At 55.8% G+C, this 27342-nt stretch overlaps 1 protein-coding gene across 1 annotated transcript; it reads right to left on the reverse strand.

Moving 5' to 3' along the window:
• Nucleotides 1–111: 111 nt before the first annotated feature.
• Nucleotides 112–27342, reverse strand: LOC128819530 (cilia- and flagella-associated protein 251-like). Its single transcript, XM_053999783.1, has 8 exons — nucleotides 27329–27342; nucleotides 13158–13222; nucleotides 4337–4389; nucleotides 3508–3649; nucleotides 2725–2877; nucleotides 2579–2641; nucleotides 2294–2433; nucleotides 112–2173 (listed from the first exon to the last, which is right to left on the reverse strand). Exons 1-8 carry the CDS (start codon nucleotides 27340–27342, stop codon nucleotides 1493–1495), a joined length of 1311 nt encoding a protein of 436 aa, XP_053855758.1. The 3' UTR covers nucleotides 112–1492.

Consider the following 27342-nt stretch of genomic DNA (forward strand, 5'->3'; position numbering starts at 1 on the left):
AGGGTGCCCGAGGTGCCCGCGGGCTCTGGCTCTGCCGGGTACGGGCACGGCAGGGCCGTGGGGGGAGGACAAAGTTTGGCAGATCCAGGCAGGACCATTCTTATTTATCCCTCACTCTCTGCTCCTGTAGTGGCTGGGAAGGGCAGCTGCTGCTTCGTCCAAGCCTTGCAGCATCCTCTGGCCATTCCCCAGCCCACGGCCCATCACGGGACCCCCCTGGCCACAAGGCTCCACCTGTGACAGCAGAGCGAGAGGCCAAATCCCCTCGCAGAGACCAGCCTCGCCCTGGGGACACGTCTCTGTGTGAGCTGTGGCTGTGAGGAGCCGCTGGCCGTGGCCCGGGGCTCCCGGCCAGGTCACATCTGCGTCACCCCGCGCTGACCCCGCTGCCAGGGCGAGGGGAGGAGGGAGGGAGCGATCCCGTTACACCTCCCGGGCTGCTCACACCATTAATGGGAGCGGGAGCAAACGGCTGCCAGAGCACCTGCTCCGCGTCCCTGCCGGCGTCAGCTCGGGCCGCCTGCCCCAGATCATCTTCCAGCTGAGCCCAGCCCTCAGCCGGGGAGCCAAACCCTTGGAAGCAGCTCCTGGGCTTGTCCTGGCTACACCTCCTCGGGTTTTGCAGTGTCCCCACGGGGAGGCACGGCTGGAGGTTGGTACCCACCAGTTCCATCTCACAGCCCTGCAGGATAAACGCTGAAAACACACACACACATAACCAGGGACAAAACACATAACCAGGGACAAGGGCTTTTCTCGTTTTCCTTCCCCCTGCCACCCCCATTTTTTAAAAAACATCCAGTTGAATACCTTATTAAAAATGAAAATAGTTTATTTTAACCACTGTTGATTTAGCAAATACTGAAACCTGCCATGGGTCAGGGCTGTGAACATCTCTGGCTGTGTGATATTGCTCTTGTGTTTCCTTCCTAAAAGCGACTCGGAGAAGGCGAGGCCCGCAGGGATCCCTGGGTGAAAGGCTCCAGCCCTGCTCTGTCACCAGCACCTTCTGGGCCACCCTGCAGCGATGGCACTGGGCTGGGTGAGGTCGGGGGTCTGTCCCTGATGTCCCTCTGAGGATGGCTGCAGCCTGGTTCCGTAACCCAGAATATTCTTCTCTCTTGATTTGCTTTCAATAAAACCATTAACCCAAGAGCTGCACAGTCTGGACACAACTCTGTTCACCCCGGAACCACGAGTGGAGGGGAGCTGCAGAGGGATTTTGGGTGGGGATGGAGAAGTAAGGAGGCTCAAAGAAGCTCCTTCCATGAGTCCTTTCAGGTCACCTTTGATCCAGGGTGGCCCAAAGTCCCCAGGGAGGCTCGTGCCAGGCTCCTGGGCTGCTCTGCTGCTGCTCGGGGGTCCTGGCGTGCTGTCCGTGCCCGGGGGTGTCTCTGGAGGGCTGGCAGGGCCGGGGGTCCCTTGCCGGGGGCGGTGATGGGATTGGATCCCTCTGGATCCAGCGCCATCGAGCCCCACGCCCACCCCGGCCTCAGTCGCGCCGCTTGCCCTCCCTGGCCCTGCTGTCCCTGCCCGGCGCCGGCTCCCAGGGCTTCCTGCCCTTCTGCTGCTTCCAGTCCCGCCTCGGGCTCTCCCGGCCGCCGTCAGCCCTGCCGGGACGGCCCCTCCACCCCTCCCTCCTGGGCTCATCCCTCTCCCGCCGTCTCTCCTTCCTCTCCTTCCTCTCCCGGTCTCGCTTCTTCTGGGGCTGCTGCTCGGGGTCCCTGGGGGCCCTGGGGGCTCTGCCAGGTTTGTCCCCCGCTGTCCTGTCCTTGGCTCGTGTCTCCCTCCGGCTGCTCCGCTCCACATGGACAGCACGGCCTTCCCGGGCTTTCTCCTTCTTCTCCTCCTTCTTCTCCTCCTTCTTCTTGTCCTCCTTCTCCTCCTCCTCATCCTCCTCATCCTCCTCGTCCTCATTCTCCTCTTTTTCTTCCTCCTTCTCCTCCTTTTCTTCTTCCTCCTCCTCCTCCTTCTCCATTTTCTTCTCCTGCTTCTCCTGGCTCTTCTTCCCCTCCATCACAGCCACTGGCACCTCGGGGACATCTGCAGGTTCTTCATCCTTGTCCTCATCCTCATCCTTGTCCTCATCCATGTCCCCATCCTTGTCCTCATCCTTGTCCTCATCCTCTGGTGTTGTGCGGCCAAACCACTTCTTGAAGATCCAGGGTTCTGCCTGCGGGGACAGAGGGGACCAGGAGCTGATGGTGCAGCCCAGGGGACCGGGACCCCTCTCCATCCCTCCCCCTGGGGACAAGATGCTCCCTGCCCCGGCAGGTGCCATCCTGACCCGTACCAGGTTGCTGTCAGCTTCGCTGTCATCGTCATCGTCACCCTCTTCATCATCACCATCATCCTCCACCGCGCTGCTCTCCGGTGGCGGCGCAGGCTGGGCGGTCACCGCCTCTGGGATCTCCGCCTTGGGGCTCACGGCCTCTGGGAGGGGAGAGGGACAGGCCAAGCTGAGGCTGCTTGGGTGGGATATCCCAGCCAGGGGCTCCCAGGGCCACCCCACCCTGGGATGTGGCCCTGTCTCAGGCTGGACCCGGGGGGTCGGGGAGGGACAGAGGGTCGGACCCACCGGGAATGGGAGGGGGCGGAGGCTCCTGCCGGCCGCGGGCGAGTCCCTCCTTGGAGCATGGCGCTGCAAGAGAGGAGGGGACAGGAGCCAGGAGGTGGCAGCACGGTCTGGCCACCCCTTCCCGCTCCGTCCGCCTCCCGACTCACCTTGGAGCACCTGGAAGGTGACGCTGAGCAGGGCGACCACGGAGGCCACCAGGATGCACTTGTTGAGGGTGAGCCCTTCCCAGAGCAGCGGCTCCTCCGCAGGGTCCAGGCTGGGCGGCTCCACCTTGCTCTGCACGGGGAGGGTCCTGGGGACTGGGGCCCCCACGGAAAAATGTTACTGGAGGGAACTGGGAAGAGGCAAAGGGCTCTGAGCTGGGGGGTGGGAAGAGCTCTTAATATCCTCCTGCACAGCCTGCTCAGGGCAGGGACAGGGACAGGGACAGAAACAGGGACAGGGACAGGGACAGGGACAGGGACAGAAACAGGGACAGGGACAGGGGCAGGGACAGGGCAGGGACAGGGACAGGGACAGGAGCTGCTCCTGCCACGTGTTTGCACTGCAGGAGTGGGGACAGGAGTGTCCCGGGGGCTGAGACCCGGGGGTTTGGGCCATGGTGGCATTAGAGTATCCTGGCGATCAAGCTGGGAAAAGCTCTGCCCGTGCTCCTCCTCCAGCAGCAAATCTGGGCAGGGTGGAGAGGAGGAGGAGGAGGAGGAGGAGGTGGAGGATCTGGCAGGCGGCTGAGGAGCCCCATCTCCAACCCCGTGCCACTGATTTCCCTACAGCTCCTCCTGTCACTGCTCCGTGGCCAGACAGCCCCTCCCGAAAACACGGGATTGTGCCTCTGTGGCCACCTGGGGCCAGGGTGGCCATTCTGGGGCAGGGAAGGGCTTTCCCACACACCCACCTGGCGGCCCGGCAGCGCTGCCCTTGGCTCCCACCTTCTCCACCCGCTTCTTCTCCGCCGCTTTCCTGTCCCCGCCGAGCGGGGCTGGCTCTGGCATGTCCGGCTCCTGTCTCTGCCTCGGGCTGGTCCGGGTCCTGCTCGGAGACACCGCGCCGGGGACTCTCCTCCTCTATTCCCTGCCGGGAGGGCACAGAGCGTGGCTGGGGGCACAGGGACACGCTGCTCCGGGGGTCCCCGGGGCTGAGCCGGTGCTGCCCCAGCGAGAGGCACCAACCCGGCTCTTGCAGCACCTGGGGTGAGTATTCACCTCAACAGCCTTAAAACTGGGGTGTATTTTACGTTATTTAAGCTGGATTTAGCCACGAGTTAGCCCCGCGGGTGGGCTGGCGATTAAGAGCCCCCAGGCTGTGCTTGGGATCCCCCCGGAGCAGCCCTCGGGGCTGGGCTGGGGCTGCAGCATCCACTGAGCGCAGGCTCGATGTGTGGGGAGCGGAGGGAGCCGCGCTGTGCGCCGGGCTCGGTGCTGAGCGGGGCTTTGGTGGCCGGGCTGGGCGTTGGTCAGTGCCACCAGAGAGAGCTGCCCACCGGCACGGATCAGTGACAGCGACAGCTGCAGGACCTTGGGCTGCCCGGCATGGACGTGCTGCAACACTGCCCGGCGGAATGTCACTGCGGGACAGCCCCAGCCCGGCCCCCTGACCTGACCCGGCACAGAGATCCATCCCTGGCACCCCCCTGCCCTGAACAGGGATCCATCCCTGACATCTCCTGCTCTGGCACAGGGATCCATCCCTGGCACCCCCCTGCCCTCCCTTGGCACAGGGATCCCCCCAGGCACCCCCACCCTGACCCTGGGCACTCACATGGGCTCCACTGCTCTCCTCGTGGCTGTCGCTGCTCACCGGAGCGTTGGCATCTGTCACAGACAAGCACAGCACAGCTCCTTAGGTGACAAATCTGGGGAGGTGGGAATCACAGGGACTGGGGAGCCCTCAGTGACACCCCCAGCCTGCAGAGAGGGACATCTGGCTGTGGTTACCCTGTTGGTGTTGCCGTGTCACCCGTGGATGGAGAGAGGTGTCCCAAGTCAGGCAAACCCCCCCAGGCATCGAGGGGGTGCAACAGGAGCTCTGGGCCCCAAAATGTCACCAGCCTGGATATCCCAGGGGAGTGGCAGCCAAAGGGACAGTGACCTCCCTGCCAAGGCAAGTGGGGGGGGCAACAGCCCAGGGCATGCTCGGGCACCCTGAAAACACAAGGCTGGACAGTGGAAGGCCAGAGCCTGGCAGCAGGAGAAGTCCCAGCTACCATGGAGCAACCAGACCTCCAAAAGGAACTCAAGGGAGCTCAGGGAATACTCCCAGGCCTTTTCCCAGTTGGGAAGTGAGAGAGAAAACTGAGGGTCCCCAGGGCTCTGACACCAGGAAGGGCTGGGGAGGGGTTTGGGCTCTCGGGGTCCTGGGGGTTTCTCTGCCCTGGGAGAGCTCCAGGGGTGGGAAGGCACCACAAGGTCCCAGCAGCACTGGCTTCAGCCCTCTTGGCATCTCTGAGTCCAGTGCCTCAGGTGCCACATCCTCCCCAGAAGGAAGAATTTTTGCCCCCTTTGAGCCAGATTTAGCATATTTCCCTCATGTGGAACACTGAGAAAAAGATACCAGTACCCAGGATGAAACCTACAAGTCAATGTTGGAAGCAGAACACACAAATAAGAGGAAACCTTTTGGCCATGATCTGAAAGATCTTTGCTTTCAAGGGGAAATAAAATGAGTCTTTGGTTTGTTTAAGTGATGTAAGTCTGGTCCTTTCTGGGCTGGGAAGGGATGGAGCTGCCCCAGGACTCTCGTGGTGCCTGGGGGGGTTCCAGACCAGGGGAAGCACAAAGGTGGAGAACTTTTCCTCAAAGTGTTTTCCCCACATGTGCTTGCCCTGTTTTTGAGCTTCTCAATCATTCACCCTGGTTTTGGGCACAAATGAGCACCAGGAAGGTGGAGGAGGGCCTGAGCCTCTGTTCCTCCTCTCCCTGGCCATGATCCGCATTCCCATGGAGCTGGTGTCACACAGGTGTCCCTCAGTGCCCGAGGTCACCTGTGAAGGGACACCACCACGAAGAACCATCTCTGCCAGGCTGAGCTGTGTCCTGTAGACTCACACACCTCACCAGTGGCCATGGCTCACAGTGAGAACAAGGAACTTCTTCACCTGTCCTTCCTTGGCCACCTCTGAGCTCTCCCTGCCCACCTGGACAGCCCTTTGGTGGCCTCAGGGCATCCCAAGTCTTTCTCCAATGCCGCACAGGGACCATGTCACCTCGAGGGACCCTCACTAAATGGAGAGGGATCAAACACTGGTGCCCACAGCACACCCCTGCTGGGCTCCCCAGTCCTCAGCTGGGCCCAGTGCCCTGACACAGAGTGCCAGGCTCTTTCCACGTCTCCACCCCTTGGGCTTCACCCTGATGGAGGAGCTCAAAGAGCCTCCAGACCTGGGGTCAGGCAGGTGCCCTTCCCTGCCATGTGCCCCAAAGGCATTAACTCGGCCCCAGAGCTGACCAGATCCATGTCCAGGTCTGTCCCCTCTGGGCAGGAGATGGGGCTCCGTGCCCTGGCAGGAGGTGGATGCACTCCAGGGCTCCACAGCCCACTCAGGATCCTTGTCCCCAGGCAGGATGGGCCGTGTCACCTGCAGGAACAGCCGTCCTGGGCTGGTGATCCAGGCACTGCCACTGCCCTGGCCAAGCAGGGCAGGGGTGGCCACAGTGCCAGGGGTAGCTGTCAATGCCAGGGATGGTCACCAATGCCAGGGACACTTTGCCCATGGCAGGGCTGGTCACCCGCAGTCCCCAAGTCCTTGCTCGCAGCACCCCTGCCCAGGAGCGCTCCCATCCATCCATCCATCCATCCATCCATCCATCCATCCATCCATCCCTCCTGCCTGCCCATCCCGCTCGGAGACTCACGCCCCGCACGCCAGATCCGCCCGTAAAGGCTCAAAATCGCAGGCACTTAACAAATAATCAGCTCCGCTCTGCTGCCGCTGGGACCTCTCCTGCACGGGCTCCCGAGGTCGCTTTCACCGCTGACTCACATCAAAGAAACTTCCAAAAATAGTCCCCTCGCCTGCCCCGCTCTCCCTGTCACCCTCGCCCCGGGATGAGCCCCGTGGCTCCCGCTCCCTCGCGGCCACGGAGAGCCGGGCTGTGGCCAGGGCTGGCCAGGGGCTGCCCCACACCAGGGCTTAAAAGCCACAGAAATCCGTACCTGGGGTCGGCCGCCGCCTCCTCCTCGGCTGCAGCCCCCGGGCGGCCCCGGCTCTCCCGGGTAAAGAACAGCAACAGCTGCCGGAGGGAGCCGGAGCAAAATAGCGCCCAATCACCGGGGCCCGAGCACCACAAAAGGCAGCTCAGCCCCGGCCCCGAGCGCAGGGGCTGCCCCGGGCTCGGGGTGCGGCTCTCGGGGCACCTGCGAGGGGGTTTGTCCCTCTGTGACACTCCCGGAGAGCACGGGGAGGGGACAGGCCCCCGGCCCCGGGTGTCTGAGCCAGCTGTGGGAGGGATGGATGGATGGATGGATGGATGGATGGATGGATGTGGGTGCTGGGGGTGCAGAGGTGGAACAAGGCACAGGTTAAAGAGAGAGGACGAGAAATTCCCCTGGGGGCAGCAGTGCTCAGACAACCCCAGTGAAAACCCCGATTTGCAGTGTTTGGAGAGGTCCATTGCCCTCCCACGCCTCTGATGTCCCCGTTCCTGTCCCCAGGTGCCCTGTCACAGCCACAAGCACCTCCTGGGCAGGTGGGAGAGGGGATGTCCCATCCCACCCACTCCCAGGATACAGGGAGCAGATGAAGAATCCCATCTGGGGAGCAGCAAAAGACCCTCGGGCTCTGGCCCTGCCTGTGGGGGTTATCCCGAACCCCCAGCTCAGCACGGGCAGGAACAGCCTCAGGCAGAAGCCCCTGTGCCAGGGATGTGGTGCCACAGTGCCTGGGACCAGTCTGGCACATCCCACTTTGAGGACATTGCTCTTATGGAGAGGCTTCAGGCTCAAACCCCCCCAAGTCCCTGAAATTGTAACATTCCACACCTGCGGTGTTGACATTTTTCTTTAGCAAGACCTAAAGGAGGAATAAACCAGGCACTGCCTTTCCCAGGTGAGGCTGGAGCCAGGTCCTGCTTTAGGAGCTCTCAGCACATGGAGCTGCTCCCCAGGGCGGGGATTTGCCCTCTCCGGCAGGGACAGGACTGAGCACACGGAGGGAAGAACAATGTGCTGTGGAAGCCGGATGGATGGAGGAGGGATGGGGCTGCACGCAGCCCCCACACCGGCCAGAGCGGTGGGCACACCCTCAGGAGAGTTTTCCCGGTTGTATTCCCATTCCAGCAGGGTAAGAGTTGTTCACTGGCATGGCATTTGCTTTATAGGGAGGTGATGAAAGAAGAAAATCATAAAGAGGCCAAATAAAATCCCTTTTCCTCCCAGTTAATCACGTTTCCCATGCTGCCCCCGGGTTTTTTCCCTGCTCCTGCCTCCCGTGGGTGAGCTGGTCCTTCCAGGAAAGATGCCAGGGGCTGAACAGGCACCGTCTGCACTCGCAGAGCTCTGGCAAAACACCCTCCCACTTCATCCCTACATGGAGCCACGGGATAGAGGGCTCTCTCCTCACCCTTCCTAGGACCTTTCAACACCCGGTTCCCGCAGCGGGGAGGGACCGGCAGCGTTTTTGCCTCCACACGTGTAGCTCGGAGCAGTTCCCCGTGGAGCTGCAAAGCCTCCACCTCCATCGCACAATTTATCCCGGGCAGATGGAGGAAGGAGATTCCCGGAGGCAAATTCTTTCCTAATCTCTTGAACCCCCCCCAAATCCCGGCTTCTTTAGTGCCCGGAGCCTGATAAAAGTGTCTCTGGGAAGGGGTGAGCTTAGGGAGGGGGAAACCCGATCCGGCTGGGAGAGCAGAGGAGAGAGCCAGGTGGGAGAGCAGGGGAGGGCAGTGGAGCAGCGTCCAGGCCAAACAGTGACTTTGGATTCGGCTGGATGACACAGCCCCTCTTCCCTGGCTTCCCGGGCTGTCCCCCAGCCTCTGTCCTCACGAATTGTGGTCCGGGCTGTGCTGCAGCATCCCCTCACTGCCATGGCAACGCTCACTTCTCCTCCCACCAGGACATCATCTCCCTTCTCCCCGTTTTTAATAACTCGCAGTTAAAAGGCAATCAGAAAGGCATAAAATTAGTCACTGAGTATTTTCGGCACAGGTTGGTTCTGGGGATGAATCTTCTCTCAATTCTCACAATTCCCTCTCCCCCCAGAGCTCCCAGCCCCTGCCTGACTCTGTCTCCTCCTGCCACAGGTACACGGGGTGGCAGATGCTCGAGCTGGCTGCTCGGGTGACTTTCCCACTGCTCACCAGGCTGGCTGCAGGCTTTCCCCTTGGATTTCATCCCTGGCTCCATCAGAACCTGCCTGACCATGTTCCTAAGGCTTGGGACTCCAAAACACTTCCCAGCCTTTGGAGTCTTTACCCTCTAACCTGGGCAGGGTTGGGCTCTTGGCCTGATTTCAGAGATGGGAATTTGGATGTTTTCTGCCAAGCCAAGTGCCCTGGGCACAGCACAGCTCTGCAGGTAATGCCCAGCTCCAGCTGTGTCACCCCCACGCTGGCATTGTCCCTTGGGGGCCACAGGTCTGAGGTTGCACAGAGCAGGTCCTCTGCTGGCACCAAAGACCTGCTGGAGATGCACGTGGAGTTCACCCAGGTGCTGCACAGGCTTGTTGGAGGAGCTTGGTGTCTCCCAGCCCTCCACCCTTCCCTCAGATGTGGTTGGGGATGCATTCAGAGCAGGGCTGGTGGGAGAGAGGATCGTAGAAACACCAAAATTCTCCAGGAAATGGGGTGAAGGAGCACCTTGATTCCCTGCACAACCCAAACCCCAAAGGCACAGGTGTCCCCATGGCAACCAGGACACAGCCCAGTGCTGACAGCAATATTCCACTGACCCAAAATTCCTCTTTCAGCTGGATCCATCAGCTCCAGCTGTGGGGGCTGTGCGATGGCCGTGCTGACGCACAGCTGCTGCCTCCTTCCCCTGAGGAACCAAACATCCACCTGGGAGATGATTCCTGCAGGAACCACAGAGCTTTCTGAGCACTGGGGTTATTGAGGAGCACTTGGGAGGTTTCAGGAAGGGAAGGAATGTCTCCTCTCTGGCAGCTGTGCTGCTCCTGTCAGATCCCATCTGTCAGCATGGAGATTTCAGATCTGCCAAGCTGAGCCATCTCCTTGCAGAGGTGTGGATAATGGAAGGCCTGGAGCAGTTTGCATGCTGGGTGTTCCTGTGGCTCCACATCCCCAGGTGTTGCAGCAGGGCTGGAGGGAGCCAGCAGGAGATGGAGCATCCTCTGCATGAGCTGATTCCCACAGCTGATACCTGGACAGGCTCCATGTGCCCAGGAGAGCTGACTGCACATCATGGGCCTGCAAAGCTTCTGATGTCAGTTCTGCTCAAGAACTCAGACCTGGGCCCTTCCTCGTGGCTTCAGGGATTTGGTTAAGCTGGAAAACACAGCCAAGGGGATCTTCTGTCTCCTCTCCTGGGTTTGAGGTGGTGTGGAGCTGGTGAGGGAAGATGGGAGCTCTCTGGGCTGGTACCACCTTGGTTTAATGAACCACACCTTGGAGCATCAACGGGACAAGAGGAAATGGCCTCAAACTGCTCCAGGTGAGGTTCAGGCTGGATATCAGGAGGAATTTCTTCATGGAAAGAGTGGTCAGGCATTGGAAGGGGATGTCCAGGGAGGTGGTAGAGTCACCAAGGAACAACTGGAGGTGGTGCTCAGTGCTCTGGGCTGGTGACAAGGCAGGGATTGGGCACAGGTTGGACTCAATGGTCTCAGAGGTCTTTTCCAACCTAAATGAGTCTGGCATTCTGGGATCTTGGAGGATCTTCTTCCTCTTACCCTTTTAGCCTGGAGGGAATGCAAGCCAGAAAAATGATGGCTCTTTGTTCAAAGGGAAGGGGCCCAGGCAGGGAGGACACCCCACTATAGGATTTTGGGACCAGATGCTGCAGCTTAACACACTCCTCCAGCTGAGCATGGAGAAGGGGAAACATCTCTTAGAAAAACTCTCCCATGCCACCTCTGGCTTCCCAGCCCCAAGCTGGATCCATCCATTATCCATCTATCCATCATCCATCCATCCATCCATCCATCATCCATCCATCCATCCATGGATCCATCCATGGATCCATCCATGGATCCATCCATCCATCCATCCATCCATCATCCATCCACCCATCCATCCATCCATCCATCCATCCATCCATCCATCCATCATCCATCCATCCATCCATCCATCCATCATCCATCCATCCATCCATGGATCCATCCATGGATCCATCCATGGATCCATCCATCCATCCATCCATCCATCCATCCATCCATCATCCATCCATCCATCTATCCATCCATCCATCATCCATCATCCATCCATCCATCCATCCATCCATCATCCATCCATCCATCCATGGATCCATCCATGGATCCATCCATGGATCCATCCATCCATCCATCCATCCATCCATCCATCCATCCATCCATCCATCATCCATCCATCCATCCATGGATCCATCCATGGATCCATCCATCCATCCATGGATCTATCCATCCATCCATGGATCCATGCATCCATCCATCCATCCATCCATCCATCCATCATCCATCCATCATCCATCCACCATCCATCCATCCATCCATCATCCATCCATCCATCCATCCATCCATCCATCCATCCATCCATCATCCATCCATCCATCCATCCATCCATCCATCCATCCATCATCCATCCATCCATCATCCATCCATCATCCATCCATGGATCCATCCATGGATCCATCCATGGATCCATCCATCCATCCATCCATCCATCCATCCATCCATCCATCATCCATCCATCATCCATCCATCCATCCATCCATCCATGGATCCATCCATCCATGGATCCATCCATGGATCCATCCATCATCCATCCATCATCCATCCACCATCCATCCATCCATCCATCCATCATCCATCCATCCCTCCATCCATCCTTGGAGCAGTGCTGCTGGACACACACCCACCCCTGACAGCGGTGTCCTGGTCACCTTCAGGGTTCGGGCTGTCTCACAGTCATGCCCTGTGATGGAGGAATCCTGCTGGGGACAGGATTGGCAGAGCTGAGCAGGACAAGGAGCACACAAGGTCCTGCTCCCTGGTCCTGGTCCCTGAAGGTCACGGTGGTCCAGTTGCAGATCTCAGTGCCAGGACTGGCTGGAGCTCAGGCACGCAGCATGGTGACAAGATCAGGTTGGCAGGGACACAAAACACACATGGAACACCGGCCAGGAGCTGTGGATGTGCTGTTGGGTGAAATGAGCTTGGCAGGGCTCTGTGAAGAGCAGAGGCAACAGAGAGGGACATCCTGCTGTGGCATCGGTGTCTGAGCCTGAGCACAGCACAGGATCCTGCCCTGGGGGTGGCTCCAGGATCTCCTGCAACTTGTGGATGTCACTGGGACCACACAGGGGTGAGGGACACCCCCAAGCCACCAGCCAGGGCAGAACACCACAGTGACAGTGGAGGGAGAGCCTTCCATGGGCTCATCCCATCACCCCCTGGAATGACCCACAGCTATCTGGAGCAGCTCCACATTAAAGCCACTCTGCCCACCCTGGAATCCACGTGTGCCCTAAAAACTCCAATTCACAAATCTCAGAGGTTTCGCTCCTTTTCCCTGGCAGAAGGAGCTCATTCAGGTCAGCGGGGACAGAAGATCCAGATCCTGTTAAATCCTACTTTTAGTCTCAGCTCCTTTCCGTAATTGTTCCATGATCCCTTTTCTCACAGCTCAGCACCACTCAGGGCTGATCGCTGCTCTCTTTAAAGATTTTCAGCTGTTTGTCACTCCCAGGAGAACAGGAGGACGTGACTCCACTCCAAGGAATTACTCCTGGAAGTGCCATTTGGGATTGGGAAAGTGGCCATGATATTTGTCCCACCAAGGGCTGGGGGCTGTGGCACACTCAGTCTGGAACAGGCATGCCATGGGAAACTGAGGCAAGGGGAGATTTAGGGGAAGTGAAGCTTTGGGTGGAACAGCCTGGCAATATTTAACATCCCAGTGATCACAAATCCTCCCCTTTTATGGCTTTCCTGTTGGTGCATTTACCCAGACGGGTTCTGGTACTGGGGGCTGCAGATTCCAAATCATTCCCAGTGAAGGAGCTGCTTCCCTCTGCTCTGAACAGACCTGGAAACAACCCAGGGCAGCAGGAATGAGAGGGCTCTGCCTCCTGTGGGAACAAGGAGCTGCTCCTCAGCTCCTCCCACAGAGCCACCAGCCTCTTAGGGATGATGGCACCCACTGGAGAGCAGGTCCTGGTGGATTTAACACCTTTCCCAGGGCTCCAGGTTGGCCCCACAGGTCCAAGCAGCCAGTTCTGAAGCAACAAATCCATGTCCAGAGAAACATCCCTGTGCCATGGGGATGCTCCCTGTGCTGGGAGCTGCTGGGCTGTGGGACATGGGGAGGGAGGAGATGTTCCAGGCAGGCTTCAGGTCTTAAAAGGGTCATAAAAATACAAAACCCACTACAAAGTACAGCAGAAAGTCTTGCAGGGACAGCAGAAATAGCAGGAATTTCCTACCCACCTCCAGACCTCAGCTGGGGTTTCTCAGTTTCTCTGTGCCTCCAACCCTGTTCCCCATTTCTCTCTCTGTAACCAGACCAGAAATTCCCAAATTAAAACTTAGCAGCCTCCAGAAACCAAGGGCAGAGGTTTCACCCTGCCAGGCCCCTCTGCTGTCCCCTCCCTGCCTCACACCACGGATTTCTCTGTTCCTTTGGGACAGTCTAGGAAGGTTGAAGGCTGGAGGGGTTTGGGTTCCTTCTTTATCCCCTTGCTAAGACCAGGACTGTGCTCTGGGGCTCTTTGTCCCTCTAAGGCACTTGCTGGGGTCCTCATGGAGGGGCTTTGTCATCTCTCTGAGGTCTGGAAACTTTGATGACGACTTTACCTCTCCAAAATTGTAGCTGGCGTCCAAACTCCTCTGATTTATAGCGGGACAAAAAAGGGCTGGGTTCTGGGGATGAGGTTTTTCACTGAAGCCCCTTCTGCTCCAGCTTTCCCTCTTCCTACTTTCACACAGCAATGCCAAATGCAATATATTATGTAATGGGAACAAGCAAGAACCAAACCAGTAAGGACTCCAAACAGCAGGAAACTCCCCTTCCAAAGCCACATTCCTAATGAATCATTTTTCTCTCATTTTTGCTCACCACCCTTGCAGACCAGGCTTTGTCCGGTGCTGGCCATTCCAGTGCAATAAGGAGATGTCAAAGCTCAGGATCTTTAATGTTTTTCAGTTCTTCCCCAATATGTCCTTGCTGGACATCTCTTCCTAAGACACGTCCTGCTCAAATAACAAGATTTGTGTTTCAAATAAAGTTTGAGCCTCCTCAAAGCATCACCAACCTGCAGGAAAGCCAGGGTATGACTGGAAGGGAAGGGAGAGATGGACAGAGGTTCACCCCTCCTTGCCATGACCCTGGATCCTGGATTGCCATCAGCCTGGCCCCACATCAGGACCCAGCTCCAGCACACCAGAGACAGCACGGTTTGGGCTGGAGCAGCAGCCAGGCAATGAAACGTCTCCTCCACCCTGGAGCACAAACACAAAGCCCTTGGGAGAGCTGGGCAGGGCCCATCCATGTGGCACTGAGGGCAGGGATGTGGCTGTGGCTGATGTCATGGTCACTCTAACACCCACAGCTGCCAGGGCTGTGCTCTGGGTGCTGGATTGGTGCTGGGTACATCTGAGGCAGCTCCACTGAGTCAGGGAGTCAAAGTTTGGGTTGGAAGGGACCTTAAAGCTCATCCCATTCCACTCCTGCCATGTAGGGACACCTTCCATCATCCCAGGCTGCTCCAAGGCCCATCCAACCTGGCCTTGGGCACTGCCAGGGATCCAGGGGCAGCCACAGCTGCTCTGGGCACCCTGGGCCAGGGCCTGCCCACCCTCAAAGGGAACAATTCCTGCCCAAGATCCCATCCAGCCCTGCCCTCTGGCAGTGGCAGCCATTCCCTGGCTCCTGTCCCTCCAGGCCTTGTCCCCAGTCCCTCTCCAGCTCTCCTGGAGCCCCTTCAGGCCCTGCCAGGGGCTCTGAGCTCTCCCTGGAGCCTTCTCCTCTCCAGGTGAGCATCCCCAGCTCTCCAGGGGGTTACAGGAGATTTAGAAGGGAATCACAGAGCTCACAGGCATCAAAAAGGCCCAGCTTTAGGACTGTTCCTCCTCCTCAGCTCCCTGCCAGCACCAGGAGAAAGCAAATGTCCTACAAAAGCCAGGCTGTATCCACCAACTTGTGATTAATACAAAATCAAGTGGAATCGTTCACTGAGTGACAGAGAAGAGGTTTCAGGAATGAACCTCGAGTGGCTCTGCCCACCTGGCTGGGGGAAGGTGATCCAAAGGATTTGGACAAGCACCTCCACCCAGGCAGCTCCCAAGTTCAGGAATCATCCAGCCTGGAGCACTGCCCTGGTTTTTAGGCTGTGTTCTCACCAACACCACATGGAGAAGTGAGGACTGAGCCTTCTCTTCTCCCTCCTGCCCAAACACCCTCACTCCCACACAGCCTGTGCTGCACTTTGGGCAGGGCTGTGATCACACCTTGGATCACAGAGTTCAACACAGACTGAAGTGGTTCCCATGATCAGATACGACACCAGTCTGGTATTTGTTGGCAAAAAGGCACAAAGGAATGAAATGTGCCCTGGGATGGGGCAGGAAGGTGCAGAGACATGCAGGGGAAGGGCAGCGTGCCCAGGAGCTGAGGCAGGAGCCTGCAGGCTCTGGTGGTAACAATCCTGAAAGTGATGATGGAGTTATTAAAACATGGCAACATGGGTGTAGGAGTGGGCAGGAGAGCAGGAGAGGAGCTGCTGCTGCCAAGGCTTCTCCCAGCAGAAAGGTGCTCAGTGTCCCTGCCAGCATCTGAGTGTACCCTCACATCCCTGGGGAGCCAGGCTGGGAGAGCTGGGGGTGCTCACCTGGAGAGGAGAAGGCTCCAGGGAGAGCTCAGAGCCCCTGGCAGGGCCTGAAGGGGCTCCAGGAGAGCTGGAGAGGGACTGGGGACAAGGCCTGGAGGGACAGGACCCAGGGAATGGCTGCCACTGCCAGAGGGCAGGGCTGGATGGGATCTTGGGCAGGAATTGTTCCCTGGCAGGGTGGGCAGGCCCTGGCCCAGGGTGCCCAGAGCAGCTGTGGCTGCCCCTGGATCCCTGGCAGTGCCCAAGGCCAGGCTGGAGAGGGCTTGGAGCAGCCTGGGACAGTGGGAGGTGTCCCTGCCATGGCTGGGGTAGAATGAGATGGGATTTAAGGTCCCTTCCAGCCCAAACCATTTTGGTTGATGGGATCTCTTGTCTTCGGACTCCTCAAGTGACCAGTGAAGATTCCATGACTTTGTAGATCCCAACGAGAGGAGCAGGGACCTGGATCCGGCTGTAGGCTCCATCCTGGGAAGGAAATGGAGGCAGAGCAGCTGGAGGATCTTTGGCAGGGCTGTGGCAGGAGCTCTGTGTCCTCTCCCAGCCCCACTTTGGCTCAGCTGCCCTTGAGTGGTGCCTCTGGGCTCCAGTGAAGCTCTTTAGGGGACATTAAGGGACATTAAGTCTCCATCACAGCTCCAAGGCCAGTGTTTAGGCACCACTCCCCACACTTCCCCCATTCCCTCCCCTCCCCACCTGTGCCCAGCCTGCCTCGGCTGGGGGGGGAGCAAACCAAAACCAGCGGAATCCTTCTGCTGTTTTATTTGACTGTTTCACTGAAATATCCACCACAGCCTGAAAGAATTCCCTCCTTGAGGCCCAAGCCAGGCCCCAGATGAGACACTGAAATCCACAAGGAGCCTTTTCCATAGGAAATGCATCAGGAGTCTCAGGCATCAGCATCCCCCAAATCCAAACATCACATCTGCCAGGCTCAGGGAGGAGCCAAGTCCTGCAGGACACGGTCCCTGAGCCAGCCTCGGATCCCTGCAGTGCAGCAGGTGATTTCCTGGTCTAGATATCCAAGGATTTCAACAGCAAAAGTAGGGAGAGGAGAAATCACCTCCCCCCACCCCCCTCTGCCCTGCAGAGAAGTGGAAGATGAGATCTCTTCATCCCCACCAGCCCCTCATGGTGTTGGTGGATGCCAAACACCACCCATCTCCAACAGCCTGTGGGTTATTCCCACCCTCCACAATGCCAGGAAGGTGCTGCAGGAATTCTGGGGGGAAAGGGGCAATTCTCCCTTTTCATACTCACAGAAGCCATCCCCAGATGGCTGGGACAAAATCCAAATCCAGCTGGGGGACAAAATCCCCACAAATTGCTGGGATCTGGTCTGTAGATTGCTGGGATCTTCAGCATTGGGATCTCCTGTCCCACAGCAACCAGGACCAGAGAAGCATGGAATCATTAAGGTGGGAGAAGATTTTTAAGATCAAGTCCAACCATCAAGCCACCACCATGGCCACCACTGAGCCATGTCCCCAAATGCCACATCCACACATTTTTGGAACACTCCCAGACAGACACTGTGCTGGCCCAGCAGGTGATGAGAAGATGTCTTAGGTTGGAAATGGGGGTGTGTATTCTATCCCTGTCTGTCAGAGGTGGGGCAGTTAACTTCTGTTCATTGGGCAGTTTTCTTTATCTCTTCCACAACCAATCCTCCCTCCAGGAGATCTCTTCTGTTAATGAGCCATTAATTATTAATTATCTTCTGCTCATGGCCAGTGAGTGTCCCTGCATGGCTGAGAAAATCCCATCATCCCATGGGAGATGCTCCACCCAAGGGAGGAGCCAAGCATTCCTACCTGGATACAATCTGACCTTGGAACAGCACAGCAGCCTTTGCCCACTGCATTCCCAGAGGAGCAGCTTTCTGCCCCACTGCATTCCCACAGGAGCAGCTTTCTGCCCCACTGCATTCCCAGAGGAGCAGCTTTCTGTCCCACTGCATCCCCAGAGGAGCAGCTTTCTGCCCCACTGCATTCCCAGAGGAGCAGCTTTCTGCCCCACTGCATTCCCAGAGGGAGCCCAGGCCCATCCACACCAGCCCTGGAGCTCCAGAGGAAAACTCCAGCCTTGTCCAGGATCCTGCTCCAGCAGAAGCACAGCTGGCACTGCAGGAGGGCTGAGCCCCCATGGAATGGCACTGCTGCCACCACCCTGACCCACAGGGTGCCAGGGCCTGCTCTGACCCTGTCAGTGGTTTGGTTTTGTTTGTACTATTGCATTTGTATTTTTAATTTTCCTATTAAAGATCTGTTATTCCTATTCCCATATCTTTGCCTGAGAGCCCCTTAATTTAAAAATTATAATAATTTGGTGGGAGGGGGTTTGCATTTTCCATTTCAAGGAAGGATCCTGCCTTCCTTAGCAGACACCTGTCTTTTCAAACCAAGACAGAAGAGAATGAGGAAGAAACCTGGAGAATGAGGAAGAAACTTGGAGAAAGCGGTGCCAGAATCCCCCTGGGAGTGTTTTGCTCCTGCACTGGGAGGTGAATGATCTCACCAGAGAAGCACCAAAGCCTCTCTGCAGGTGAATGAGCAGCAGAGCCAGGCTGGGACATGCCAGGACAGGCCGTGGCACAAGGAAGAACTGGCATTTTGGCTGTGGGGAGCTCGACACCCTGAGCTGCCCCGTGGGAATTCCTTTTAAACTCAGGCTGGGGAGGAGCCTGGGTGAGTAATTGCTCCGTGGCAAGTCCAAGAAGTGAATAATATTCCAAGAATAAAGGTTAAAAGCCTGGAGACTCCAATGAAAGATGTTCTATAAATAGGATGAAGTGGGCAGAGCAGTGGGAATAACAGGGAAAAAACTTGACGTGGAAAAGGGCTGGGAAGGATCTGACACCCATGGTGGGATTGGACATGGGCTGGCTCTGCAGAACAGATCCTATACATGTGTTAGCATTTTGGGGTTTTATCAAAAAACACCTTCTGGGCACCCCTCAGAGGCCATCTTGTGCCTGTTGGGAGCTGCCCAGAACCATCCTGCCCCAGCAATGTGGGATTTGTCCCCAGATGTTGTGGCTGGGACAAGGCAGCAGCAGGACAGGAGGTGAAATCTGGGGTTTCCATCACATGGGACAACTTCTGCTGTGCCCAAGGGAACTGGAGGAGTTTCCTTTCCTATTTTTGTCCTCCATTCCCATGTCTCTGGGTGGGACAAGGGGCTGCAGGGACAGCCTTGCTGCCAATGTGGCACAGGCCTGGCATCTCCCTCTTCCACTCCCATGGGAAAATCACCCCTCCCAGGGATTTTTATCCTTCCTTCCAGTTTACCTGCTACAGTTATCAGAAGGAAGGGTGAAGTCACAGCACAATTTATAAGCAAACCCTAGTTCTTTAAAAAATACTAAGTTTTCTGCAGAACTGGGCTGTAAAGGAGCCAAAGCTGCTCAGAGGCCTCAGAGGATGTCACTGTGCAAATGTCAGCTCGAGGCTTAAGGCAGCAAAAAGCCTTGCCAGGGAATTGCTGTGGTGCAGGGCTGATGCTTGGAAAGATCATGCTGTGTTTGCAGGAAGCCCCTGCACCCTCACATCTCTGCCAGCAGCTCTTGGTCACCTCAGAAAGGGACAGAAAAGGAAGAAAAAGAGATGGGTGTGGGAGCAAATGGGGTAAATGGCAAAACTTCCTCAGGATGAAAGGCTGAAGAGAGGGAAAGTCAACTTGTAAGAGAAACAACAACCCCAGGGAGCTCTGGAGAAGGAGCAGTTTCCCTCTAATCCACAGAAATTTGGGTCCAGATGTAACTGGAAAGCCACAGGCTGAAATCAGCAAAGGTCTCTTCATAGAATCCTGGAGTATCCTGAGTGGGAAGGGATCATCAGCCCAGCCCTGTCCCTGCCCAGCCACCCCACCAAGCCCACCCTGAGCAGCCCTGAGAGCGCTGGCCAAACGCTCCTGGAGCTCTGGCAGCCTCGGGGCCGGGACCATTCCCTGGGGAGCCTGGGCAGTGCCAGCAGCCTCGGGGGGAAGAACCTTTCCCTGAGCTCCATGCCAAGCCCTGGCACAGCTCCAGCCCTTCCTGGCCTCCTGTCCCTGGCCCAGAGAGTTCAGTGCCTGCAGAAGGGACTCCTGGATCTCATTGCTGTGGGATGTGGCTGGAGCCAAGTGTTCCATACTGTGGGAAAGTGTTAAAAACACACCTGGAGAAATGCTCTGTGAAATCAGACTCTGGGATCTGGTCTGCAGATTGCTGGGACCTTCAGCATTGGGATCTTCAGTCCCACAGCAACCAGGACCAGAGAAGCATGGAATCATTAAGGTGGGAGAAGATTTTTAAGATCAAGTCCAACCATCAAGCCACCACCACATTCGTATACTTGAGAGCAAAAATTCAGACTCCAGAGCCCAAAGCTGGGCAAGTTGGTCACTCTTCTGCCCAGCCCAGCCTTACCCCTGACTCCCAGTTCCAGGGCAGATCCAGCAAAGGCAGAAGGTTTACAGGAGCTCTGGAATTGTGTGCAGGGTTAGAACTGGGGCCCAGATCTGCACATCAAAACAGATTCCCCATAAATTACTCTGTTAAGGCTTTTCATAAAAGTTTCACGGGGGAGGATTCATGAGGAACCTGTAATGTTTAATTAAAGGGGAGAAGCTGATCTCGCTGTGAAAATCTTCCTGACCCCATGCCAAGCTCATCACTGACTTGATTTATGGGACATAAACAGACTAGAAAATGGTGTAAGTGGTAAAGTCGAGGAACTTCTGCCAATTTGGGATAGAGAGATGTGCAAAGGGAAGGGGATTTACAAACTAAGTGAGGCAAAGGTGAAAGTGCAGCAAGAAAACAGGGAATAAACTTCTGGGCATAGGATGGGAGGATCCAGCCTAGATCCAGCCTCCAGCTGCTCTTTGCCCCTACCCTGAGTTCTGCCTCTTGGCATGAAGGTCACTGCCATGAAATTCCCCATTGCTTGAATGACCTGTGTCCTTCAGGCTGGAATCCCACATGGAAAAGTGTCAAGGCTGCGATGTTGGTGACACAGACACCGCTCTGACTCTGGTGGAACTGACAGGATGACTCTGGATTGACACACTTCCACCCCACCCATTGCCAGGGGAACCTTTCTCCAGTTTTGCTGAGGTTTCCCTGCCCTGCTCATGCCCCTCAGCGTAACAGTGCCATGGTGGGAGGCAACGTGTGCCCAGAAAAGGATTCTCGTGTTATTCACATGGAAAAAATGCTGTGGGATTGCTTCAATCCTGGAACTAACTGGTCCCACGAACTCAGCTCATGATTCTTGATCCCTGAGTGGAAGAATTTCCAAAAGTGAGGAGGGAGAGGCTGCTGGGTTTGTGCAGAAGGGAGCAGGGAGGCTGCAGTGAGAGACTGCAGGGAAAAGAGATTGACTTGGAGAGAGCTCAGCTGAGCCTGGCTCCCCACACCATCATTCCAGAGCAAACCAAGGAATTGGGACCCCAAGAGCCACAGAAACCCACTGCTGAGGATGCCTCTGATGAGGAATTCACCAGCCACTAAATAGAGCAGCTCCCCACTACCAGGGAAAAGAGGGAAGTGAGCAATTCAAAGGCCAGGAGGGAGAGGAGGTCACTGCAGAGCTCCTCCAGCTCAGCAGCAGTTTCACAAATGCTTTAAAGAACTTGAAATAAAACACTTTCAACACCACTCCCTGACCAGGCCTGACCAGGTCTGGGCACTGCAGAGGAAGCTCAAAGCTCAAGGTTTTGGGAAAAAAAGGTGAACAAATACAGAAGAATGTCAGGAGCAGCTCCCTGATTGTACAAGGAGATGCCTCCAGCTCCTTGGATGATTCTTGTGGGTCTCTTCCAGCTCAGAACATTCCATGATTCTACAATTCCTCCTTCCTTTGGTCACTGTCAGAGTCAGGATTTTGCAACAAAGCTTTGAGTGAAGGGAATTGCCATGGCAGTCAGATGGCTCCTGTCACATCCCTGGAGCATCCCACAGGCAGCTCCAGCTGAGGGCCTGGGATGTTCCACCTCCTTGGGAAGAGGTTCTCACCAAGTTTCAGAGATACCAGGGGCACAAGAGGGATTTCAAAGCAGAAGAAAACAAATCAGAAAGGCAAAAATACAAGGAAAAAAGCCCAACCCAAGTCCCTCAGGTGCAAAAATCTTGCAGGAGCCAGAAATCTTGCATGATCCATTTTCATATTCCCACAACCAGGAATCATCCTTGATCCAGTGTTTGCATTCCCACAACCAGGAATCATCCTTGATCCACCCAGCCTGTAACTCCATTCCTTTACCTTCATCCCTTTCACAGCACTCCAGCCAAGCCTCTGCCTTCCTCCTTTGGAAGTGTCTGGCTTTGGCAACAACTGCTCAGTAAAAACTTCAATATCTGATTTTCCCTGTTTTTTAGGGACAAAAGCAGTTCCAGCACAGAGCCAGCTTCTGTTTCTGCCCTGAGCTTTCCCACCTCCATCCCTGCAGTGCAGCTGGGGTCGGGGTGTGTCCACAGCACCAGGGACCGAGCTGGGAATGCAGGGGCGAGGGAAGGCACGGTTTAAAAAGAATTTAAGAAAAGGAAGCTAAAAAGTCATCCCAGCCAGCCTCAATTCCTAAGGAAGCTTCTCAGCTCTGCAGACCTGAGATTTTCCTTTTCTTACATCCCAGAAGGTTGTTGGCAGGACCACCAAGAAAATACAACGAGAGTGAGAGCGGGAGGTAAAGAGAAAAGCTGGGCAGCACTGGGAGCAGAGGGAGGAGGGAATGCAAAAGGAAGAAGGAAAAGTATCAGGGACGTGGGCGAGCAAACGAGCCAAAAATTCGGGTTAAAAAAACAGGGTCTGCAAAAGGCAACGGAAAACGGAACAGCCCAGAAAAAAAACCCTGGGGAAGAGGCAGCCCGGGCAGCCTTGGAGGATGGGAGTCAGGGGAATAGGGACGGACCCACAGCCTGCAGGATGGCGACTGGGAACTGGAGTGTGTCCCTGTCCCTGTCCCTGTCCCTGTCCCTATCCCTGTCCATTCCTGACTTCCCCTGCGCAGGGAAGTGTCCCCGAAGCTCCAGAGCAGCTCAGGGATGGAGCACAGCCCCCGCGGGAGTGGGACCAGCACACTCCGCCACGGGCACCGCTCCCATCTGCTTTTCCTTGTGCCAGATGGGCAGGGGAGGGAGGGGGGGGAGGGAGGGATGGGGGATGGAGCCGCATCGCTGGGATGGCGGGGATTCATTTCTTCCCATTCTTTTCCCAGTGCCATTTAAGCGGCTGGCCCCAAAACGCTTTCTGATTGCTCTGCTTGCCCCAGTGACACCAAGGCAGGAGCCTTTCAGAATAAATCATTTAGGGGCAGAGAGAGAAAAAAGCAGCAGCTCCGACCCCAAAGGCACAGACACCTCCCTCCTCCTCCTCCCCCTCCCCTTCCCGCGTGTTTTGGAGCTGCTGGAGCAAAGGGGAGAGCGAACAGGAGTAATTTTCCACGGATGCAGGGAACAATCGAGCCCCGCATGGTTTTTCTGGTTCAAATGCTTCCCTGCAGCAGTTCGTGCTCATCCCCGGCACACAAAGGCGATGCACATGCAGGGACCGGTCGCGTCTTGCTCCAGCCGCCGGTGCCGAGGTGCGGGGGACGGGAGGATCGGGGGAGATGCTCCAGCTCCGCTCCCCGGGCAGGGGATGGCTGAAGCCGGCTCTGAGTCAGCCTCAGGCAGCCCGGGCACGGCCCCTGCCCTGCCCAGGGACGGGAGAGGGGACGGGGCGGCTTTGGCACACCGAGAAGGCACTCGTGGGTTTAGGGTTTGGGGTTTGCAGGCATCTTTTTGATGCAGAGAGAATCTGGGGGAGGAAGGAGGCCACTGTGACTTCACAGCAGTTTTTGTTTCAGCCTTGTGCCCGATTTCTCCTGGGATCCAGCCCCTCCACTCACACCGAGAACCCCTGCCCCATGCAAGGGTTGCTCCCTGGGGACAGGGTGTGCTGGTGCTGAGGATGGATCCTGGCACCACCTGGGGAGAGGCTTTAGAGGGGAGCAAGGAGCCCTGGGCAGCCTCAGCACCATCCCCTGACAGCCCAAAGGGGGCTGGACAATGGCGGGGTGCAGGCAGGACCTGGGAGTGGGGTCAAGTCCTGAAGGACAGTGGGGTGAACTCCAAGTCAAGCAAAGCCATGCCAGGATCCTTTTTTCCCCTTGGTCCCTGATTCCCTTCCCATCCTGACTCCTTTCAAAGAATCCTGGAATGGTCTGTGTTGGAAGGGACATTAAAGCCCATCCAGTGCCCTGGGAGAGACACCTTCCACTGTCCCAGATCACTCCAAGCCCCATCCAGCCTGGCCTTGGGCACTGCCAGGGATCCAGGGGCAGCCACAGCTGCTCTGGGCACCCTGTGCCAGGGCCTGCCCACCCTCACCCATCTGATATCCTGTCTATCCCTGCCCTCTGGCAATGAAAGCCATTCCCCCTTGCCCTGTCCCTCCAGCCTTTGTCAAGAGTCTCTCTTCAGAGGGAGGAATTTCATCTCTGGATCCAAGCAGCACCCCAGCTCCCCCAAGAGGAAGGGTCCTCAGAAATCCCCTCTCCACATGTCAAACCTATGAAAAGATCAACTTTTATAGCCCAGACCTGCCCCAAGTAAGAGCTTCAGACTTCTGAACCGAAAAGAACTTTGAAATGTCCATCTCTGGGGCCTGCAGGACAGCAGGAGGCATGGCTTGGTGTGGCAGCTTTGCTGCTCTTGCACATCAAATCATGGCACCATTTCTGAGCCCCTTCTGGCTCCTCTTCCCTGGGGTGTGCCTGCTAAACACTCTGGGAGCACTCAGGGCTGAAGGAACAACACCTCTGGTCTTGTGGGCATCCTGTCAAGAGGACCCTTATCGCTGGCTGTGAAGAAATATGAAAAGCACTCAGTTTGCACAAAAAACCCACAAGAATTCTTAGTTCCCTATCAAAGATCAGTGCAGAGGAGCTAAACAGACCCAGACTCCTGCTGGGAGATCTCCAAGCAACATTTTTGTGGTGCAGAGTTTGGTTTTCCTTCCACCAAACTCCTTCCACCTCCATCCTCCCGAGCCAGGGGCTCAGCCAGGGCTGGTTTGGATCCCTTTGCCAGAGCATTGGAGGAGCTTCCAACAGAACATCAAAGCAGAGACACACAGGGATCACAGGATCCAGTGTGAAGATCCAACAGCAACATTTAGATGGGATATTGGTCAGGAATTCCTGGCTGTGAGGGTGGGCAGGCCCTGGCCCAGGGTGCCCAGAGCAGCTGTGGCTGCCCCTGGATCCCTGGCAGTGCCCAAGGCCAGGCTGGACAGGGCTTGGAGCAGCCTGGGACAGTGGGAGGTGTCCCTGCCATGGCAGGGGTGGCACTGGAGGGGCTTTAAGGTCCCTCCAACTCAAAGCATTCCATGATTCCATGATCCTTGTCAAATCATTTCCCTGCCATGTAGCTGTGCCAAATTCTTCCCTCCTTGCTCTGCTTGGGTGTTTGTGCTTATTTAGCTCTGTTCCAACATCCAGCAAATGAATTTAGAAACATTTGAGTTTTACCTAAGAGGTGATGGCACTTAGGTGGTCGTGGAGAGATGCTTTCTGTAAATAACTTGTGTGGGAATGCTTCTGGATGGCTGAGAGGCTTCCTTGACAAGAAGCAGGGAAAGGAGAAAGGAAGATTTACAGAGGAAAGTCTCAGTTTGCTTTGCCTACCAAAACAAAAGGGCTGGATTGCTACACACAAAAGCACCAAGAGAGAGCCAAGATGCCAATTTAAGCATAAAGACAATGCTGGCATGAAACCAACTGGCAAAAAAAATTGGCTAAAATAAATAAAACTGGAATTAAAAAGGAGCTTTGTTACTCTGAGAGCTCCCAGCGTGTGCAAGGGACACACTGGGGGCTGAAGGGGGAGCTCTGTGCCTTTATGAATCCTTGGACCACACGTGGACAGCAGGACTGGGCTGAGAAGGTCCCTCCTGCCCTCTCCCTCCAACAGCAAACTCATTCTACATCCAGGTCTCCAAACTGGGAAGCCAAACCTTGCAGGTGGAGAATGCTCAATGTCCTCATAAAGCTGCAGCAAGAGTTCTTGAAACCTTCTCAGATGAAAAGTCAATCCAAGGATTGGGAATGCCCTGGGAATGGGAGCTTTTCAAAACATTCTAACAAGCAGGGATCTGGGAGAGCTGCAACAATAGCTGATTTCCAAGGAAAATGAAAGACAACTTGTTTCCCAAATCCCAGTTTCCTCCCAGTGCGTCAGAGCTGTCATACCTGGAGGTCAGGGGAAAAAAAAAAAGTCATGGAAAAAAAGGCCTCATTGGAACTAGTAAGTATTTTGGATAAAAGAAAAGACTTTGGATGTGTCCTGCCTGAATCCAGTGAGGACAGACTGGAGAGAAACTGTTCCTGCCTGTGGGAAGTGAGGGATGAACGAACAGCAGCCATGGATTGAAGGGGAAAACTCCAAATGCTTTGTAGTAGTAAAAACAGCAAAGTATTGGAAGGGATTGTGTAGGGAAAGGTTGGCCTCCCTCTCTCTGAAGGGTTTTCTGAACAGCTTTGTCAGGAAGGGTTCCTGAAAATCCCTTCCTTTTTTAGGGCAGGATCTGGGTTATTTATCCTACAATGGCAACTACACCACCTGTGGCCCAAAATGGGCTCCTCTGATCCCCTCTGTCCAAAGCTGGACACAGAACTGCTGCTGGCTGCCAGCAGGGACCCTCCACATCCCACAGTGACCTGGAAACACCATTCCTGAAGCAGCTGGAACACCCTGCTCCCAGCCTTGGGATTACAGTTTGGACCAGAATGATAAAGGCTTAATCATATTAATTAACTTTATTTGCATTGCTTTGCATGGAAGCCTCAGGAAAGGCTTGTTGTTAAAATTCAGTTTTCTAAGTCCCAGGGACACTGAGAGCAATGATACAAATAACCAGAATTTTGGTGCCATTGTGTCATGTGGCAATGACAGGGGTGACTCTTGTCTATCACCATCACCCTGAGAATGATAAAATAAATCCAGTTTTCTATAAACTGATATCCTGCAGCCACATCCATAACATGGGGAAAAGCATCCAGTTGCCCCCAGCAGCAATATTCCTGATCACAGTTAAAACCTTAAAATTGCAGAACATAAACCTGACAAGGCCAAACAGCAGAGAAACCATGGGAAAATAAGCCAAGTATGATAGAAAAGAGAATTAAACATGATTATCACTGCCAAAGTGATCTCCCATACTTTTAAAGGTGACAAGGAGATCAATTAAAAAAAAAAAAAAAGGGGGAGTTGAGGTAGGATTAGGACAGATAATTTATGTTAAAAGGAACATTTTGCTTTGGAACATTGCTTACAAAGGAGACTTTTCAAAGCAACCTGAACTGCCCCTGGTCCATCTTCCACAGAGAAGGGAGGGAGCAGCAGAGCGAGATCAGCTCCCACCTCAGCTCTGCCTTCTCCCACCCTCAGCTTCCCAATCCCCAGGGACACGGGGCGGTTCCTGCTGGAGTGACAGCTCCAAAGGGGCGGCAGGGGGGCACAGGGGGAGCCTAAACACACAAACCTGGGCTCCCTGGCTCACGTTGGACTCGATGATCTTTAAGGTCTCTTCCAACCTCAAAAAACAACAAAAAAAAAACCAACAAAAAAACCCACAGAAAACAAACAAAAAACCCAAACAAAAAAAAAAAAACCCAAACAACAACAACAAAATACCCGTGGCCCCAGAGATGCTGTGGGATCCACCCTGCAGGGATCAGGTTTAACACTAAGCCCGAGCCTGGGTTTAGCAGAGCTGCAGAGCGGTGGCCCTGGGCACATTGCTAAGGCCTGACCTGCTGGCTCCCAT

The sequence above is a fragment of the Vidua macroura genome, chromosome 26 (assembly GCF_024509145.1).
Source record: "Vidua macroura isolate BioBank_ID:100142 chromosome 26, ASM2450914v1, whole genome shotgun sequence".
Taxonomy (NCBI): domain Eukaryota; kingdom Metazoa; phylum Chordata; class Aves; order Passeriformes; family Viduidae; genus Vidua; species Vidua macroura.